A 20,717-nucleotide genomic window follows, 5' to 3' on the forward strand; every position below is an offset into this window, starting at 1 on the left:
TTTCATGAGTTAGAACATATTCTGCCACGAGAATATCAGAACATTCTTCCTTCTTGCTTCTGATCTTGAAGCTTCACAGCACTCAGCTTGCTTCAATTTCAGAACATTCTTCTTTCTTGCTTCTGATCTTGAAGCTTCACAGCACTCAGCTTGCTTCAATTGTCATGAGCTTGTTTCTATATAGAATTGCTTTTCCTCATGTCTTTGCTTCTCATGTTGAGCTTTTCAGAGAGTCTTTAATCCTGCAAAACACTCAAGGACATAGAACTTGCAAATTTTGTTAGAAATGTGAAGACTTACTCCCAACAACTGATAATATAAATCAGATCATTTATCACATTTTCTCCCCCTTTTTGTCATAACATCACAAAACACAAAAGATCCAGATGAAAAACAAACAATATGAGAGAAGGATAAAGGATTTCATTCATTTGAAATAATCAGAAGATACAAGGGATGAGAAGATAGATGCACAAAGCAGATGCAAAAAGAAAGAGACAACTAAGACACAACAGACTACGACTGGCCTAGTTTGGAAACTATCTTCGCCAGAAGGTCTTGAATCCCAGCATTGCTCTCAGCTTGCTTCTCCATAAATGAGCGAAACTCATTGTTGGTATCTTCTTGTTTGTCCATGCGAGAAGCTAGTTCAGCTTGATTCTTTTGAATAGCCTCTAAGGTCTTCACCAGAAGAGAGGGTTCTCCAGAAGAAGCTTTACAACTTCCATTCAGAGGGACAGAATTCTCAACAGCAGCATCCATGGTGAGATCATCATCATGATTTTCCTCAACAGGAATATGCTCAGCAGGATGATCTTCAGCATAAGCTTCTTCCCTAGAAGCATCTTCTTCATACTCAGGAGCAGGAAGATCAGAATCTCCATTCTCAAGGGCTTGAAGAATGGCAGCAAGATTCCTTGGTGGAGTAGGACCTTCAACTTCTGGAGGATAAACAACTTCTGGAATGACTGATTCGCTGTCGCGCGTGGGTCAAAAAATGAGTATTTTGTAAAACGTAGTACAGCGACAATGGCTCGAGTCGTATCGCAAGGATTCTTGATTTTTATTAACTAAAAGCTAAATCGATTTAGGGGGGGTTTGGTTTGATCGAAAAAAATGATTATCAAAAGTGATTCTGAAAATAAGCTGTTTTGAAATATGTGATTAAAAGGCAAACGAATTCACTGCTTCGGGTTCTACTTATCATCGATTGATACAACTACGATCTCTATCCTATTTGAACACAATATCATTCAACAAGTGTGATCGACATCGTAAGATATATATTCCTATTGCCGGATTAAGCATACGGTTAAAGATATCGCAATTCAACGGTTAAGCAGAGTCGAATTGCGATCAAAAGTCAAGAACAAGTATCAATTCAAATTTAATCAACAATATTATAAGGAAATCGAATTAAGCAAACAATGATCATATAATATTATTGAAAGGAATAGAATTCTATTTGTAGTTATAACAATCTCAAAGTATTGAACCTGAATACAGTAAATTCGTCCGGAAGGTTTAGTTCTCCATAGCGAATCGTGAAAGCTCTCAAAATTTCGTGAATGGAAGATGGATTGCTACAGTACCGCGGCTGCTAACCTAAGGGACAATATCAATCCATCTTCCATTCACGAAATTTTGGAGGATAAACAACTTCTGGAGGATAACCAACTTCTGGAATGACCATATTGAGGGACTTCTCAGAAGGATTCTCCCTCAGAAAGTCAAATAACCACTTGAAGTCTCCAGTTAAAACTGGATACTTAGGTCTTCAAACCACAATATCCCTGCAAGGGTTGGCTTCTGCAAGTTCATCAATGAATTCCTTCTCTTTAAAACAATATCTCCCTCTAAGACGACTGAACCAAAAATCTTCATAATGCCTTAGAAATCCACACGGACGTGGAGCAAGTTCTACACAAATTTCCTGAAGTTCTTGAAAATAAGCATCTGCTCTTCTTCTGAAGATCCTCCAGAAAGTTCGCATAGCAACATCATTCAATTCAGCATGATAAGCTATTTTGAGAGCATCAAAGATTCTACTGACATTCCTCTTTACCATTTCATAAATTACACCAATAGGGTATGCTCGGCGAGATTTTATTTTGGTTATAGCAGAATTTGGTTTAAGAACAAAATAGGGTTGAGGTTCTCTATCAAGACAGAGAGATGATTCTGCTTCATTCTCAGATTATAATACTACCAGCTTAGGTTCAGGACGAGGCTTGGGTGTGTAGTTGCAGTCACGAAGCAATTGCTCATGTGATGCAGAATCTGGAAGGTCAGATACAAAAGGATTATTTTGGGAGGTAGAGGGAATGGGTTCATAGTTTGCATGAGGTGGAGGTTGAGAAGTGGATACATTTGTGTGAGGTGGAAAGAGAGTTTGAAGGGGTTGGATATTAAGAACAAGGGTTTCAAGAGAGTGGTCAGAAGTAACATTTGTTTTGGGTGGAGAAGGAGGAATGAGAACGTTTGAGGTAGGTGTAAGAGGAGGGGTAAGAACATTGGTTAGAGGAGAAGAAGGAGGTGTGAGAACATGGATGGGTATAGGTGATTCTGATGGGGTTGTTTCTGGTTGAATTTCTGGTTCAGGGGTTTGAGCAACATTTATTGGTGCAACTTCTGAACGTAAAGCAGGAACAGAAACAGGTTCAGAAAGATGTATACCTTTAGACAAATTCTGAATCGCTTCAAACTCAGTCTCAAGTCTTTTCTACTTCTTGCTCTTCTTCTCTTCCACAATCTTTGCCTTCCCAAGAGAAATTTCTCTTCTTCTGGCAGATTCCAGTCATTCCTTCTCATTATCAATAGCTTTTTGACCTTCAACTTCTTGAGTTGCAGGTTCTTGATTTATTTCTTCTTGCTGATTCACAGCTTCTGGAACTTCTTCTTCTTCCTCTGAGGCTTCAATGATTAATTTTCTTTTTCTTTTCTTTTTCTTTTCAACATCCTTTTCATCTTCCACATTCTTATTTTTCATCTTTCTCTTATTCTTTTTCTTCTTCTCAGCAGTCTCTTTTTCACTATTCTTATTTTTAACTAAAACATCCTGAACTTCTTCAGCAACAACTTCTTCTTCAATAACTTTCTCAACAACAACAGCAGCAACAGCTACACCTTGGACTTCCTTCTCCTGGTTAACAGAAGAATGATCAAATTTACGCTTTGTCCTTATTTCCCTTTTGACAACAGCTTCTGGCGCAGCTTCAGAAACATCTTTCGAAGCAGCAGGTCTGGAAGTAGAAGCTTTCTTGCGACCACCTTTTGCAAGAGCATTTTTGTCTTTTTCTTCTTTGAGAGAGTTAAGATATTTAGTCTTAACTTCTGGCAGCTCACTTCTGAAGAAGGATTCAAAATCAGCAAGAACAGGATCTCTTCTGCTTCTTGCTCCTGGGAGAGGTTGAGGAGTGTATATGACCTCTTGAATGAGATTCATCTTTCTCAGGGTGTGAGCATTCAAACAGCTTCCTGTGACAGTGACAAGATCCTTGATGACTTTTTGAGTTTCCAAGTCTTCAACAATCTTGGTATGAATCAAAAGATTAGTAATTATTCTTCCAAAAGGAACAATATTACTTTTCTTTATTCTGAAAGCGTTTCTGGAATCCTTTACAACATTCCACATATGATTGAATATAAGATAATATCAACCTTCTTCTGAGTGGCGATACAATACAGAATATATTGCTGCTCTTTGTTGACAAAATCTGCAGAATGGGTTCCTTTCCTGTGATAGAAACACCCTAGAAGAATCTTGGTCCAGATTTTATAGAGATTCTTCATGTCCTTGACACGCTTTGTTTTCTCCACATCTGTATAAAGAGTAGCCAGAACTTCTTCCCAATCTGCTCTTTGATCAATTTCATAGACACCTTCAGGGTTTCTTAGGTCAAACATCATTCTTAGGATGTTCTCAGTAACAACAACAAATCCTCCATGGACAAACGACAGGATTGATTTAGGGGCAACTACAGCGTGCACCCAAAATTCCTTCACTAGTTATGGGTAGACAGGTCCACAGAACTCAGAGAACAGAGAAGTCCATCCTTGAAACAACATATCCTCTTTCAGATGGAACTCATGTTTTTCAAGACTATCAAAGTCCACTGTTAATTCACAGATAACTTCTAACTCGTTTTTTGGGAATAGAGCAAGAGACAACCGGAACAATTTGTTGTTCTTCTTCTTGAAGATGTAGAGGAACAGAGGAACCAGCGTTGAGAGAAGATGAAGCAGCCATTGAAACAGTACTGGGATTACTTGAAACTTTTCTGGGTTTGCGTTTAGGGTTTGAGAAAAGGGCAAAGAGGTTGCAAAAATGCATGCAAGAAGAGAGAGAGAATGGGAGCGAAAAAGATAAACGTTATGATTTGAAATATATTTATAGAGGCGGATTTGAAAAAGAATGCAATTAAATTATGAGAATGAACAGTTACAGAATCAATTGAAATCAAATGCATTAAATCATGAATGACGTTAGGTGAGAGAACGTGGTAACTGAAATGATTTACACAGTTACCTAGGGCGGCGTCCCATCAGTTTCACTCACGCTTTTACCAACCGTGCAGACACGTGTTCAGCATCAGAAAACACTTAATGACAGCTGTGTTGCACTGTATTTGCTTCTATAGACAAATAAAACTTTTCATCTTTTGATTCTGATCATTAATTCTGACTACCATTCTTTAGAAATGATCTAGTTCTGATAGGATCATCTTTTTTTCCAAGAATCACATCTTCTGAGGGAGTTGAGGTGAGTCTAGAAGATCTTCTGACTTTTGGCTCTTCAGAAATTCTGAGATTCTCTAAAGATGTAGCAACTTGATCTTCTGATCCTTTCCTTCTGAGACTTTCAGCTTCTGAAATTTTGCTTCTTGGTTCTTCAGCTTCTGATATGTCAATATCTATATCTGCAAAATTCTCAAACTGCTTTGGCATTTCAAGACCAAGCTTATCATCAAATCTGATATTGATTGATTCTTCTACAACCAATGTTTCAGTATTGTATACTCTGTAGCCTTTAGAGCGTTCAGAATATCCAAGAAGGAAACATTTTTGTGCCTTAGAATCAAACTTACCAAGATGATCTTTAGTATTCAGAATGAAACAAACACATCCAAAAGGATGAAAATATGAAATGTTGGGCTTTCTGTTCTTCCACAATTCATAAGGAGTCTTATTTAGAATAGGTCTTATAGAGATTCTATTCTGAATATAACATGCAGTATTTATTGCTTCTGCCCAGAAGTGCTTAGCCATATTGGTTTCATTGATCATGATTCTGGCCATTTCTTGTAGAGTCTTATTCTTTCGCTATACAACTCCATTTTGTTGTGGAGTTCTAGGGCAAGAGAAATCATGGGCAATACCATTTTCTTTGAAGAACTCCTCAAAGAATCTGTTCTCAAATTCACCACCATGATCACTTCTGACCTTTATGATTTTGCACTCCTTCTCAGATTGAATCTGAGTGCAGAATTCAAAGAATACTGAATGAGACTCATCCTTGTGTTTTAAGAACTTTACCCATGTCCAGCGGCTATAATCATCCACGATGACTAATCCATATTTCTTCCCTCTGACAGATGCTGTTTTGACTGGTCCAAACAGATCAATATGCAGAAGTTCTAATGGCCTAGAGGAAGAGACAACATTCTTAGACTTGAATGCAGGTTTGGAGAACTTGCCCTTCTGACATGCTTCACAAAGAGCATCTGATTTATATTTCAGATTTGGGAGTCCTCTGACCAGATTTAGTTTGTTAATCTGAGAAATCTTTCTCAAACTAGCATGTCCTAATCTTCTATGCCAGACCCATTGCTCTTCAGAAACAGACATAAGGCAAGTCACCTTCTGCTTCTCAAGATCAGAAAGATCAATCTTATAAATGTTGTTCTTTCTCTTGCCTGTAAATAGGATTGAGCCATCCTTCTGACTTACAGCCTTGCAAGACTTTTGATTGAAGATTATGTCATAACCATTGTCACTTAATTGACTTATGGATAATAAGTTATGCGCTAATCCTTTTACAAGAAGTACATTAGTTATGGAAGGAGAGTTACCAGTACTTATGGTTCTAGAGCCAATTATCTTGCCCTTCCGATCTCCTCCAAACTTGACTTCTCCACCAGACTTAAGCACCAGGTCTTGGAACATAGACCTTCTTCTCGTCATGTGTCGCGAGCACCCAGAGTCTAGGTACCATGACATTTTGTGCTTTGTCTTCTTTGCTGCCAACGATATCTGCAACAGAAATTATCTTCTCCTTAGGTACCCACAACTTCTTGGGTCCTTTCTTGTTACTTTTCCTCAAGTTCTGATTGAACTTGGGTTTAGCATGATAAGTAACAGGAGGAACACCAAGATTTGTTCTGATCAATATTCTTAGTTTTGATGATAACAATGTATATGAATTTTGTATGAGATAATGTGGTACTCTAATCCTATGCAATTTCCATTTAAGGAATCACATAAAGAGTATGCACAAAATCAGCGCAAGAAGCACTGACTCAGAAGGTTCAGCATGCAACATCAGAACATGCTCTGGCAAGACATCAGAAGATGGTCAAGCAGAATCAGAACATGGTCTATGAAAGCATCAGAAGAACTTGAGATCAGAAGCAGAAGCACTGAAGATTCTCATGGTATCACGCTAAGAAGCACTTCAAGGTCAGAAGACAAGAAGATGCTCTGCACCAAGCTATTTGACTCTGATGATATTCAAACGTTGTTTTCACAAACATCAGATCAGAAGCAAGTACAAGATGGCAGGCTACGCTGACTGACAAAAGGAACGTTAGAAGCTATTAAAGGCAACGTCAGTAGACACAGCGAAAGCAAGGCTCGAGGTAGTTGACAAAAGAGTGAAACATTAAATGCAATGTTGTACGGATCATGCAACGCATTAAATGCTCCCAACGGTCATCTTCTCAAACGCCTATAAATAGAAGTTCTGAAGAGAAGCTGTATACAACACTTTGTGCAATCTTACAGAAACGTTGTCAAATTCAAAAGCTCTCAAACTTCATCTTCAACCTCACTACATTGCTGTTGTAATATCTTAGTGAGATTAAGCTTAAACTTAAGAGAAAAATCACAGTTGTGATAATAGCTTATTAAGAAGCATTGTAACTCTTATAAGAATTTGTTTACATTAAGTTGTAAGAACTAGAGGAGATCAAGTTGTGATCGGATTCTCTAGAAAGTCTTAGAGGGTATCTAAGCAGTGTGTTCCTAGAGTGATCAGGTTGTGATCAGAATACTCTAGAAGACTTAGAGGTTATCTAAGTGGAAAACCATTGTAATCTTGTGTGATTAGTGGATTAAATCCTCAGGTGAGGTAAATCACTCCAAGGGGGTGGACTGGAGTAGTTTAGTTAACAACGAACCAAGATAAAAATCATTGTGCAAATCATCTTACAAGTTTTAAAGCTACACTTATTCAAACCCCCTCTTTCTAAGTGTTTTTCTATCCTTCACTTATCACATTGGAACTTTTTGTAAAAAATGATTATTTTGAGAGATATGGAATTAAGAAGATAATTTTCAAAAGACTTAGAGAGATTTTCAAATGTTTTACTTGGATTTTTTCTTAACTTTATGACCATTTTTCTCAATGATCCAAAAAGAGTTTGAGGAAACTTTCAACAGGTGAATTGAAGTATGTATAAAGGGCTTTCCAAAGAGATAAGTAGCATGAAAATCCATGGCTCCATCCATGAGATATGATTTTGTGAAGAAGGCACCATGAACACTTGAAAAGTGAAGATGATCATGAAGAACAAGTTTGAATTTGGTTCAAATCTGAAAGAATCTTCAAAGTACAACCACTCTAACTTGTTTAACACACCATAATCAGAAGATTACACACTCTTTAGGGCTATGATCCAAGTGCTTAAGCCATTAAACATTGAACCATTCTATTTCAAGCATAAAGGTTACACTTCCATTCTAGTAATGTGACTTTAATCACCAACAACTCTTGCAATGAGCTCCCAACTTGTTTCTACTGAGCCAAAAGCAATTTGAATTCAGCAAGATAGCCTCCAAGATCAAATCAAAACTTTGCAAGCATGCTTAAAACTTTGTACCTCATCATGGGAACCATAACTTTTTCATTTCTTCACAAACAAGCAAGATGGTACAAGATCACATGTAAGCTTCAAAATTTTGAGTTTTTCCCTCCATACCCTAAATCTTGCCTATAAGTAGAGGTCATCACTCCCCTGATCAATTACACCAGAATTCTCCAAGTCACCTATCATTTGAAATTCTCACTTTTCTTGTCTTTGCATTTTCTAGTGATTTTGAGTTTCACAAGTTCTGGGTGTCTAGCAACCATTCCAACAACTTCTAATCATCAAATAGAAGCTTTTGACCACCTCCATAGTCCCTAAAATCCCCTCTAACTCAGATTCACCATTTTACCTCCATAAAAGCCTCATTTGATACCTTAAACCTCTAAACTCCATTCCATAAGCTCACTAGCCAAATTTATCATTCAAACACCTTCTATACATGATATAGAAGTGATCTAAACCATTAAATAGCATATATAACTCTTGGAACCAAGTTTTCCATTTTCACTTTCTTGTTTTGCAGGTAACTTCGGGCAGGAGGTTCTAGAGGTGATTCAACTCAAATGAGCATTCAAATAGCTTCTACTAAATACCAGGAAGCTATCCGGATCATTAGTTCTCTTCTAGAAGTCCATTAAAGCACCTTTTAATTTTCAGTTTCAAAGGTATAAGCTTCGAAACCTAACTGTCTGATTTGAGCATTAATTTTTACAAAGATTGATACCATTATGTTCAGAATGGTGTGAGGAACAAAAGCCCTAAGGTATTGGGGCTTGATCATGTGTTTTGAGAGTTTAATTTGAAAAATCAATTTTTAGGGTTCTTGAGCTAAACTCAGAAATTAGAGAGTTTGAATGTGAATACATTTATGAGACTTGTGCCATTAGTCTCGTGATTGATTTCTAAACAGGTTAGGGCCTTGTTTTGTAAAAAAATGATGCATAATTGAGAGAATCCGAATTTGTGCCATGGTTGTTCACACACGAGTTTAGTGAGGAGGATGAAGATGTTGAGTGTTTGAATTTAAATTTTGGAGCGTGTTTTATAATAATATTGTTTGGTTTGTGTTTGATAAACGACTTCATCTTATAGCCCAATTGGTAACTTGTGTTTGCAAAGCATGACCCTCAGGTCTGGGGTTCGAATCCCCCTCGCCCCAGACCTTTTGATTTTATTTTTTTCACACTTCTACTACTTGCTTTGTGTTATCTTGAACCGAAAGCATTATGTTATCATCATGCGCGCGTTGGTAGGTTGGTGTGTGTTTTTTGTAGTAATCAGAAGGGCGTGGGTTCAAGCCCTAGCCTCCACCAAACCATCTTTTTTATCACTAATTTCTTTTGATTTCTTCACAACTTTGAAAAATCACTAAAAATAGGAAAATTAATCTTTTTGACTTGTTCTTTTTTGTGTAGTTTCTTTAACTTATGTATTTTCATATCATGTTTAAAAAAGTAAAAAATATTTATTTTATCATCATTTAAAAATTAATCAAAAACATGTCTTTTTATACTGAAAAATCAACTAAAAGTTGTTTTGTTTTGATTATTTCTTTGATAGGAGGACTTTGTGTATGTTTTGTAAATATTTGTTTAGGGTTAGAATATAAGGTCTTTGACTTCTTCATGTCCCCTTAGACCATTTCTCTTAAAGAAATCGGTATTTAGCAATTAAAATATATTAGGTTTAGGTTTTAGGTTAAAACCCTAATTTAAAACCCTAATTCAAAAACCTAGGTTTAAAACCCTAACCCAAAAACATGTTGATCTTTGCTCATCCATGATTAATTAAGTTTATTATCTTGTACATTCTTGTTGGTTTAATCCATGTTTTGTACTTAATTGTTATTTTAATCATTATCTTGTTAATTCATCTTATGTATTGTTTATCTAACCCCATGTTTATTTATCACATCAATCATTCATCATTCATACATGAGTTTGAATCCAAGGGTTTAGATACATCCATCTCTCTTACTTGTTGATTATCATACTCACTTGTTTGTTCTTGTGTCACATGATATCACACACACACTTGAGGTATCCATTGTTGAATGCTTAAGATTGTTTGTTTTTGTCCAAAAAGGATGAGAATATTTTTGACTAAAATTGTCAAGGTACTCAAACTCTTTTCTCAATCTCTTTTATATTATGTTTAAAGTATTGTTAAAGCTTTTTACTTTGTCTTTTAAAATGGTTTTGTATTGTTAAAGCTCAACCAAACCCTTTGTTTTTAAACCTTGGCACTAAGAGTAGAATTATTCCCGGTGAAACTATTCTTAGTCCATTGACCTTTGTATTGTTAAAGCTAGGTCTTTTGTTTTAAACCTTGGTGTTAAGAGAAGAATTATTCTCGGTGAAACTTCTCCTAACCCATTGACCTTGTATTTTAAAGCTCGGTCCTTTTTTATTGTAAAATTGTTAAGTATTTTAAAGCTTAACCTTTTAAACTTATTATGTATTTTAAAGCCTAATCCCTTTTTAAACTTGTTAAGTATTTTAAAGCTTAACCCTCTTTTAAAAACTTGTGAGTATTTTAAAGCTCACCCCCAAAAAGATTTTGGCCACTTTGACCCCTTTTATTTTTCCTTTTTTAAAAGAGGAACTATAGAAGCTCTGACTTCCCTATTGCACCTAAGGGGTATGTAGGCCTAAGATGCGATATCTTATCGAGCTCACTTTCAAAAACTTCTTTTCCCATCCCCACCCTCTATTTCAAACAAGTTTTTCACATAGGATTTTCAAAAATGTATAAACAAAAGATAATAACACAAAGCAAAGAGGTTCCCATGGAGTACCATGGATATGATGGGTGCTTAAAACCTTCCCCTTGTATAACAAACCCTCCGTAGCCAGAACTCTGATAAGTTTATTAGTTTTGATTTTAAAAACTTTTGTGGGTTGTATTCGCTCTTTCACCTATTCCTTTTGGAAACAATAAGGCGCGGTGGGGACTCTGTTTATAAATGAGCTAAGTCTTTCCCATGACTCTAGTCTCACCGCTACACATGGGTCGGCCCAGTCCAGAACATTTTCTATAAATTTGAGGTTTCTAATGTTGTATTTCACACAACCACAAAAATGTCTCAATATGAGTACAACGTCCGTTGGTATGTCGCAAGTGTCTCCTACTATGACGGCAGAACACCCGGGCGGACTTTCAAACTCAACGAGTACACCTCGCTCGATGTTATCATTGACGAAATCCACTACCGCCTATCTTACGGTGACAAACAAAAGGTTGTGAAACTCGAGTATCGTTCACCTTCATTTGACAACGGAGGGAACATCGTTTATAGCAATATTGAGCTCAAGAGCCGAAAGGATGTTTTGGCGATGTGGTGAACGTATTACAGTTTCAAAGAGAAAATCCCGCTCGAGTTCGTTGCGACGTTGCAAAGAATGGTCGAGCAAATCTTAGAGATGTGCAAGCGTCCACTGGTCTATTGAGATGTAATATTTAATTTGCTTTTGAAAGTATCGATGTTATGCCGATTTTAATCTATAAATGTTGTTTTTAGCGTTGCTATGTTGATTTTCTGATTTTCTGTTGCTGGTTTATTCCGTAGCTATACCTACGGAAATGTTTCGTAGATATATCTACGGGACATTTTCATGCAAATTTAAAAAAAAATAAAATTCGAAGATATATCGACGAAAGCATAAGGGCAATTTTAGAAGCACACATGGTGTCTAAGAACCTCAAAGAGTATAATAAGAGATAGTCTTATTTAAAAGAGTGAATGAGGTAGTTAAACTTATATTTTTTTTAATTAAGTTAAATGAATACAAATTATTGGTAAGAGTTCATCCTTTTTCAATAACAGTTTTTAAACAATATTTTCTAATACTGAATATAATTTGAATAAAATATCAATACTTATAAATAAAAAAAATTAAAAATTATTTACATTTTCATAATATGAATAAAATATTATTGTAACATAAACTACATTTACAAAAATCAGATTAAGAAAATACAATTCTTGTTTTCTTACCATATTCTAAAGAAATATCAATATTATTTATATTTTTATAAGTATGGTTATAGAAACTGATTTTTTATTTATATTTTTACTCTATTGTTAATATATTTATCATATTTTCTATTAATTAATAATTTTACTTTTTTAAGTTTTTATATACTTTTCTCTATTTACATTTTTCTTTTTATGAACCAAACAAAATATAAATAATACAGAGAATAAGTTTTCTCAATTTGTTTTTTTATAATAAATTAAATTAGATTTTACAAATTTTCTTAAAGAATAAAATGAGTTTTTTTTTACTCTATAAATTTAAGTAATAATTAAAATAGAAGAAGAAAATGATTAAAATTGATGAAAAATCAATAAACAGTTGTCACTTACACATAAGCAACTTTCACGACATTGAAGAAACAGTCCGAGCACGGGTCGACCGGACGTTGGCTCGGAACGGAATACAAGAGAAAGCTCCGGCAACTGTTAATGCCACCGTAGACTCAACCGTTACTTTTCAGCTCTCTCTCTCTTCTTCCAAACATGCGCTCCAAAGACAGAATCGCTTACTTTTACGACGGTGCGTTTCCGTTCTCTTCTTTATTCACATTCACTTTTATACCTTTCTTCGTTTTTTTCTCTCACTCCAGTTCATATTTGGTGGAATCAAAGAGATCTTCAAAATTCATAGCTCTGATTATTTATTGAAAGTTTGAAACCCTAGCTTTATTCAGATTGTAGTTCTTGTTTGGCTGAACTTTATGGCTTTGCATGTTTTGGAATTTGCAATTGTGAGTAAATTAGGTCGTTGCATTTTTTACTGACAAGTGATTTTGGTCTCTCCAAATGAATTGCATGAATGAGGTTTTCATCTATGTTATACCAGCACTTTAGATCGTAGGCATATTCGATTTTCGGTGCGTGTTAATGTCATGCACCGACACGACGCGGCGCCTACACATGTGGTTATATATTCAGCCTCTTTCATTTTTTGTGTTAATGTCGGAGCGTCTAGTGTTTGTGTCTATGTCAGTGCTTCATAGGTTCTCATACTTTTCAAATGATTGAAATCCAGTCCAATTGAATGAGCTAACACTGGTGGTGTTTTGTGATGATATGGCAGCTACTTTACTTGGACATGACATGCCATAAAGTCGACTGTTCTGGCTTCTGAGACTGTTATTACGTATAAACAGAAACTAGTATGGATTTCTTCTTTCAATGGACTATTATGTCATGTCATATGAGCCTGTTTTTAATCGTCCCCTTATATTCTTTTTATGGAGAGGATGGATGGAAGGAGATGATCCACTTTCCATAAAACTGGATAGAGTAGTAATCATAGTCACATTTCACTGATAGGAAAAATATGTTAACTTGATTTAAATAATCGATGCTGCATTGACCTAAATCGCCGTCTGTCAAGCTACAAAGACCAAAAATGTAATCAAGTTTTTAGTTATTTTGCTGTCACTATGAATCAATTTGCATTTATTTTATTAATTTTCATGCTGTTAGGCAAGGAAAGTAGTACATTTAATAGGAATCAAATTCTGAGAGGAGCTGTTCAATCTTAAGTACTCATTAGTTTTTTCTTTTTAAGCATTTCACAGACCTTGTTTATTTTTGCATGTTTGTCTTGAACTCAATTACTCTAGTTTTATGTTGCAGGTGATGCGGGCAGTGTTTACTTTGGGCCGAACCATCCCATGAAGCCTCACCGCCTTTGCATGACTCACCATCTTGTTCTCTCGTATGATCTTCATAAGAAGATGGAGATTTATGTCAGTAACACACCTTGTCTGTTTAATTTTCATTTACATGTTTGGTATTTTGTTGCCATTTGTTTATTGTTGTGGCTGATTGTGTCAATAATGTTATTCTGATGGTTTCTTTTTTACATATGATGCAGCGCCCACACAAAGCTTATCCTGTTGAGCTTGCCCAGTTTCATTCCTCTGATTATGTTGAGTTTTTGCACAGGATTACACCTGACACTCAGCACTTGTTCTCAGATGAACTGTCCAAATGTAGGCTTTTCTCAATTTATTAAATGAACATGTCTATGTGATTTTAAGTTTTTTTTTTTGTTTTACATAAAATAAGATGCATTGATAGAATTTATTTCTGTTTATTATATTTTCTGTCAGAGAAAAGTAGAGAGGGAAAGAGGAAGTCTATCTATTTGTACCGACACAGTAGTTTTCAAACTAAGGCCAAAGTTTGAGCATATATGATTTAATTTCTTTTGGCTTCTAAAAATCCACTGCATAATTTTTCTTAGATGTTATAGTCATTAGGCTTGTGATCGGCATCTTTAAGTTTTAAGCTTTAAACCAATGAAAACTCTTCCATATTGTTAATTCTGTTCGTGTCTTTAAGTTTTAAGCTTTAAGCCAATGAAAATTTCCATATTGTTAGTTCTGTTGATTGCCTTCAAGGTTTTATGTTTAAAACTTTTTTATTCACATTAAACTTGAAAGTAAGCATAGTTTGCCTTTTTAGGGAGAAAAAGGGGGTGGATGTTGAGAAATTGGGATATCTAACTTCTCATTTTGACATTTTCCTATCTCAATATTTATGTGGTAATTTTACCTTAATATATTCTATTTATTATTTAGTTAATAACAAGTTCCACCTTTATTGTTGATTATTTCTTTCAGATAATCTCGGAGAAGACTGCCCTGTATTTGACAACTTATTTGAATTTTGTCAGATTTATGCTGGTGGAACTATAGGTAATATGTTTATTGTTGAAATTATTGGAATGTTGGTAGGGGAGGAAGAAAAATGGCTAATGAAACTGAAATTGGTATTGATTTAATAATTGATATGAAGAAGTAGTTGCAAAACATAAAGCATTAACCTTTATTTACACTATATCTCAAAAAAAAAAAAAAAAAAACCTTTATTTACACTAAAACATCCTAATCTTAAATAAGGAAACAAATTATGAATATATACTCCCAATTATATTTATAGTTCTCATGAATTTTGTCTTGCCTTGTTTGTCATATTTATGCTGACTAAGATGTACCTGCAGATGCTGCACGTCGACTGAACAATCAACTGTGTGATATTGCTATTAACTGGGCCGGTGGACTACATCATGCCAAGAAATGTGAAGCCTCTGGATTTTGCTACATCAATGACTTGGTTTTAGGGATTTTAGAGCTTCTTAAACGTCATGCCCGTGTTTTATACATTGATATAGATGTGCACCATGGAGATGGTGTAGAAGAAGCCTTCTACTTTACTGACAGGTCTATTAGTTTCTTATATCAGATCACTTTAGGAAAATGAATCTGTTGAGAATCTTAAAATTATCAAAACAATATTGTTATTAAATTCTCGAATATATTTTGTTACAAGTATGACTAGTCTAACAAACCTTATGTTATTTGTTTCCTTAGATACTATCAACTTTTACCTAGGAATAAGATAGTAGCTGTATAAATCTTTTTTTGCGATTCAATTTGAATAGCCTATTTATAACAACCAAGCCTTGTTCATTATCTACTAAATGTATAATTATGTGCTGGTAGACAGTACTTTCCTTTTATGATATTTCAGGGACATATTTTTGCTATATTGTACATTATTTTTCTCTACTTTCTTAAATGGTAAATTTTTTTATAATAGGGTGATGACTGTCAGTTTTCACAAGTATGGAGATATGTTCTTTCCAGGAACTGGTGATGCTAAGGTGAATTTCTTTATTCTGTTTGCTTGTGTTTTTAGTGTGTTTTCTTGTTTTTGTGGTAATCACCCTATTTCTTTCATATCATAGATTTCCAATTATATAATTTCAATGGTTTGGGATATCACTGTTCCCCCCTTGTGCATTTGCTAAATTGAATATCCTTTTTACTTGAAACATTTTGCAAGCTCTCCATAGATTGGAGTGATTTGAACTGATTTTACCTTATTGAAGGAAATAGGAGAAAGAGAAGGGAAGTTTTATGCAATAAATGTCCCACTCAAAGATGGAATTGATGACTCTAGCTTCACTAGACTTTTCAAGACTGTAAGTTTAGCTTGTGTTCTTTTGGCCGAATTGCAACTTCAATAAGACATTAATTGCATTAATTCTTCTGGCTTGATTGTATGTTAACTGAACCTTTTGAAATTCTTGTACTATAGATTATTTCCAAAGTAGTTGAAACATATCAACCTGGTGCAATAGTTCTCCAGTGTGGAGCAGATTCACTTGCTGGAGATCGCTTGGGTTGCTTCAATCTCTCTATTGATGGTGCTTATTTCCCAATAAATTTCCTATTCTGGTGAAAATATCATAATTCCGTCATAACCCTGTTCTTGTTCTTCACAAATGTTGGTTCCTATTGTGCAGGTCATGCTGAATGTGTTAGATTCGTGAAGAGATTTAATGTGCCCTTACTGGTGGGTTTATATCACTTTATATTTGCCTTTCATTCACCTGTACAGTGACTGAGATTTACATGACTGGATTTCTGCAACAGGTCACTGGAGGTGGGGGATACACAAAAGAAAATGTTGCTCGATGTTGGGCGGTTGAAACTGGAGTTCTTCTAGATACTGAGCTTCCAAACGGTATATTAATTTAGCCTCTTTGCGAATGTTTAATTGTGTCATGTTTTACTAAAATTTATTTTCTTTTATGAATTGGATTTAACATATTCATTGTTATTATTATTTTTCAAAAACATAGAGATATATGCTTCGGTGATAATCAGTTGATGATATAGTTTAGGAGCCTCAACGGCCAAGTGATAAAAACATTCACCCTCACCTTCTAAATTATAAAAATATTGAATTTTGGAATAAGATAGGAATGCACTGTTCACGCTTGAAGTGGAAAGAGCTCTTATGTGAGGGTATATCAGAAACTATTCATATATTAGCTTAAAGCTTTTGAGTTGCTTAGTTGATGGCAATTTCATGTATCTCTTTTCCAATGAGTTGAGACAGGATTTAAAATGTAAATTTTGTCTTATTATTTCTAAAGTCTGACATTTTTAGCTGCGTGTTCTATATTTTGCAGAGATTCCAGAGAATGATTATATTAAATATTTTGGACCAGACTTCTCATTGAAGATTCCAAATGGGCACATAGTATGTATTTCTCAATAGTCTTCAGTATACTATTTTTATTTATTAGACTTTTCTTTGATTTTAAAATTGATTCGGGATTTAGATTTGGAATTTCTTGTCTGGATTTTGACTCTTACAATTACATTGGATATGATAAAATGCATATTACACTATAATATTAGTCTAGAATTGCACTGTGCAGTGAAGTTTGTATATGGTCTCATTATTTTTCTTTGAAATGCCCAGGAAAATTTAAACAGCAAATCATATCTTAGCACTATAAAAATGCAAGTCTTGGAAAATCTACGCAGCATACAACATGCTCCGAGCGTGCAAATGCAAGAGGTGAGTTCTTCCTTAAAATAAGGGAGGATACCCAGTAGGCATAAATTTGTTGTGACTGCGACTTGTGATTATTTACCAAATGGCAAGACTAACATTTTGTGGATTACTCGCAGGTCCCACCTGACTTCTACATTCCTGATCTCAATGAAGATTTGCAGAACCCTGATGAGCGCATTGATCGTAAGGAGAAAAACTTCTCTTCTTCTTCTCCATTCCCTATATTGACATGTGCTAAACATTTGTTTATTGATTTTGATCATTCTCTTTCCAGAACACACTCAAGACAAGCACATCCAGCGGGATGATGAATATTATGAAGGTGACAACGACAATGATCATCAAACGGATCTTTGATGAAATGTCAGCCCCCAGCTATGTGCATCCTTTGCCGGGGGAGAGCAGCCGTCGTTTAAGAGACAGTGAAAATGGAACTAGATAGAAATACCTAGTTGGTTCTCAAGAAAGCATTAGGGATAACCCAAGAGTTGTGTATATTTGTTAGTTCTTTTGATATTATTATTTTGTATATTTGCTGTAGACTAAAGTTATATCGACAGTCTATCTTGTTTGAATTAATGCCATATTTTGTGTAGAGTGAACATGCGTCCCAGACCTTAGCTTATTATAGATAGTAAGCATTAAGAATATATTTGCACATTGTTGGTATTTGAATGGGAAATGCTTTTCATTGTCTCTTGTATTAGGGAAGAAAGGTAGATGATTTTTAACTGCTAAGATAGGAATTTGAAAAGAAAAATAGAGAAAATTAAATTTACCTTGATTATGTGTGTTGCCTTACCGATATTTCTTTATTTGCTTCTATATTTATATATACAAATATCAAAGAGCATATAAATCAAATACATCAAACTTGTCACATATAATTAGTTCTGGAACTTCGCAGGAATTTTGTAAACACATCTGTCAATTGGTCATTAGAGTTGATAAAGCTTATAACGATGTCGTCAGATTCAATCTTCTCTTTGATAAAGTGACAACCTATCTTAATTTGTTTGACCCTCTCATAAAAGATTGGATTTGAAGCAATGTGCAATGCAACGTGATCATCACAAATAAGTGTCATTGTTCTTGTTTCTTCAATTTAAAGTTCCTCGAGCAACTGCTTTAACCAAATGAGTTCACATGTTGCCATTGCCAAGACCATATACTCTACTTCGACGCTTGATCTTGCAACTACAGTTTGTTTCTTACTTTTCTAGAATATAAGGTTTCCTCCAACGATTACAGAATACTCAGAGGTGGGTCGTCTATCAATAGGTGATCCAACCCAATCAGCATCAGAGTATCCATTTGATATAAGAATTTGGACAACCGCATCCATGTGTTCTTGACAAGGAGAATTTAAGAACTAGCTTACCACACTAACTGCAAAAGAAATGTTCGGACGAGTGACTTTGAGATAATTCAACTTTCCAATCAATCTTTTATACCTTCCTGAATCAGATAGATGCTCCCTCTAATTGGATGTGAATTTGGCACTTGGATCCTATGAGTATCAACTGGTTTAGCATTCAACAAACATGTTTTATCCAAAATATCCATAGCATATTGTCGTTGAGAAATCACCAAACCATCTTTAGATTGAGCTACCTCAATACTTGAAAAATAGCGGAGTTTACCAAGGTCTTTTGTCTTCAATTTATTCGAGAGATGTTGTTTCAACTAGAGTATTCCCTGCTAATCACACCAGTTATGACAATATCATCTACATACACAATAATATAAATACCTACATGGGTTGAGTGACGATAAAACACATAATAACCAGCTTCACTCATAATGACCAGCTTCACTACAAACCATACCAAACTGTTGTACTACAAACCATAGAAGATGACTCGGTGCTGAATTTGCCAAACCAAGCTCTCAGAGATTTCTTAAGACCATAAAGAGACATGTGTAGCCTATAAATCATAGAAGATAACTCCCCCGGAGAAACAAACCCAGGTGGTTGCTCCATATACTTTCTCTTCAAGATCACCGTGTAAAAATGCATTTTGATGTCAAGTTGATGAAGAGGCCAATAACGAATGGTTGCCATGGGGAGAAGAAGTCGAACTAATGTCATCTTGGCTACAGGCGAGAAAGTATCACTATAATCCAATCCAAAAATCTGAGTGTATCATTTGGCTATCAAGCGAGCTTTAAATCGACCAATCTTACCATCTAGACTAACCTTCACTGTATAAAGCCAGCAAGTGTTAGACTTGAGACTTCGCACACAAGAGGGGGTGAATTGTGTTGTTTGAGAAAACATGGCTTTGATAAAAACTTTTTGAGATTAAAATCAGAGTTTGAATCATTTTTCTATATCTAAGCAGCAGAATATAAAAATAAAATGTGAAAAGTAAAAAAGTTAAGGGAAGAAGGAAAATACCAAGAGTTTATAGAGGTTGGTCAAAAATAAAAGACCTAATCCTCTCCCCAAGAACTGATCTTGAGAGTTTCCATTATATACTTAAGAGCTTTTAGTAGGTGAAGCTCACAAACTCCCTTATCCAAGGAAATGGTGGTTGTTCTACAACCATGATAATACAAGACCAAAAATATGATCATTTGTGTCTTCTCCATTAAAATGATGAGACTGAAGTGACCAAGCTTCCTTCATAGTTAGATTGAAGTGATTAATCTTCTCTCCACGAAATATACGTTGAATCAACTATGAGATGTCGATTTTTGCGTTCAGCTATCTTGTTTTGTTGAGGTGTATAAGGGAAATATGTTTGATGGAGAATACCATTGTATGACATAAATTTTGAAATTGTTGGGATAAATATTCACGGGCATTGTCACTTATTAAGGTACGAATAGACACACCGAGATGAGTTATTATTTCTCGATAAAATTGTTCGAAAATAGAAAATAATTCAAATTTATTCTTCATTAAAAATAACCACGTGCAACATGAGAAATCATCAATAAAGGCTACAAAATACCTAAACTCAAAAGTAGAAATAGTATGTGAGGGTCCCTAAGCATCAGTGTGAACTAAAGCAAAAGAGGATGAAACTCGTTTATTAACTTGATCGAGAAAGTGACTACGAGTGTGTTTCCCTAACTGACATAAACCACAATGTAAATTATATAACTTGGATAAGATAAGCACCAAATTCTATAGTTTGGGAAAACCTAGATGACCTAACTCAGCATGGAGAGTGAGTGGAGAATCTGCGATTGAGCATGTCTTAGATGACACAGAGAGGTAGTAAAGG

The 20,717-nt window shown here is 35.1% G+C and overlaps 1 protein-coding gene across 2 annotated transcripts; it reads left to right on the top strand.

Moving 5' to 3' along the window:
• Positions 1 to 12,428: 12,428 nt before the first annotated feature.
• Positions 12,429 to 18,177, top strand: LOC131601849 (histone deacetylase 9). 2 transcript variants are annotated; one of them, XM_058873755.1, is made up of 15 exons: positions 12,429 to 12,646; positions 13,190 to 13,268; positions 13,738 to 13,850; positions 13,979 to 14,096; positions 14,730 to 14,804; positions 15,110 to 15,329; positions 15,709 to 15,772; positions 16,001 to 16,093; positions 16,210 to 16,318; positions 16,418 to 16,467; positions 16,548 to 16,638; positions 17,090 to 17,160; positions 17,386 to 17,484; positions 17,598 to 17,664; positions 17,756 to 18,177. In XM_058873755.1, the coding sequence occupies exons 3-15, from the start codon at positions 13,776 to 13,778 to the stop codon at positions 17,836 to 17,838; spliced, it is 1,215 nt and encodes a 404-aa protein (XP_058729738.1). In that variant the 5' UTR covers positions 12,429 to 12,646; positions 13,190 to 13,268; positions 13,738 to 13,775; the 3' UTR covers positions 17,839 to 18,177. The 2 variants fall into 2 exon arrangements, with proteins under 2 accessions (XP_058729738.1, XP_058729737.1); XM_058873754.1 differs by lacking the exon at positions 13,190 to 13,268.
• The last annotated feature ends 2,540 nt before the right edge of the window (positions 18,178 to 20,717 follow it).

Source organism: Vicia villosa, linkage group LG5 (genome assembly GCF_029867415.1).
Source record: "Vicia villosa cultivar HV-30 ecotype Madison, WI linkage group LG5, Vvil1.0, whole genome shotgun sequence".
Classification (NCBI taxonomy): domain Eukaryota; kingdom Viridiplantae; phylum Streptophyta; class Magnoliopsida; order Fabales; family Fabaceae; genus Vicia; species Vicia villosa.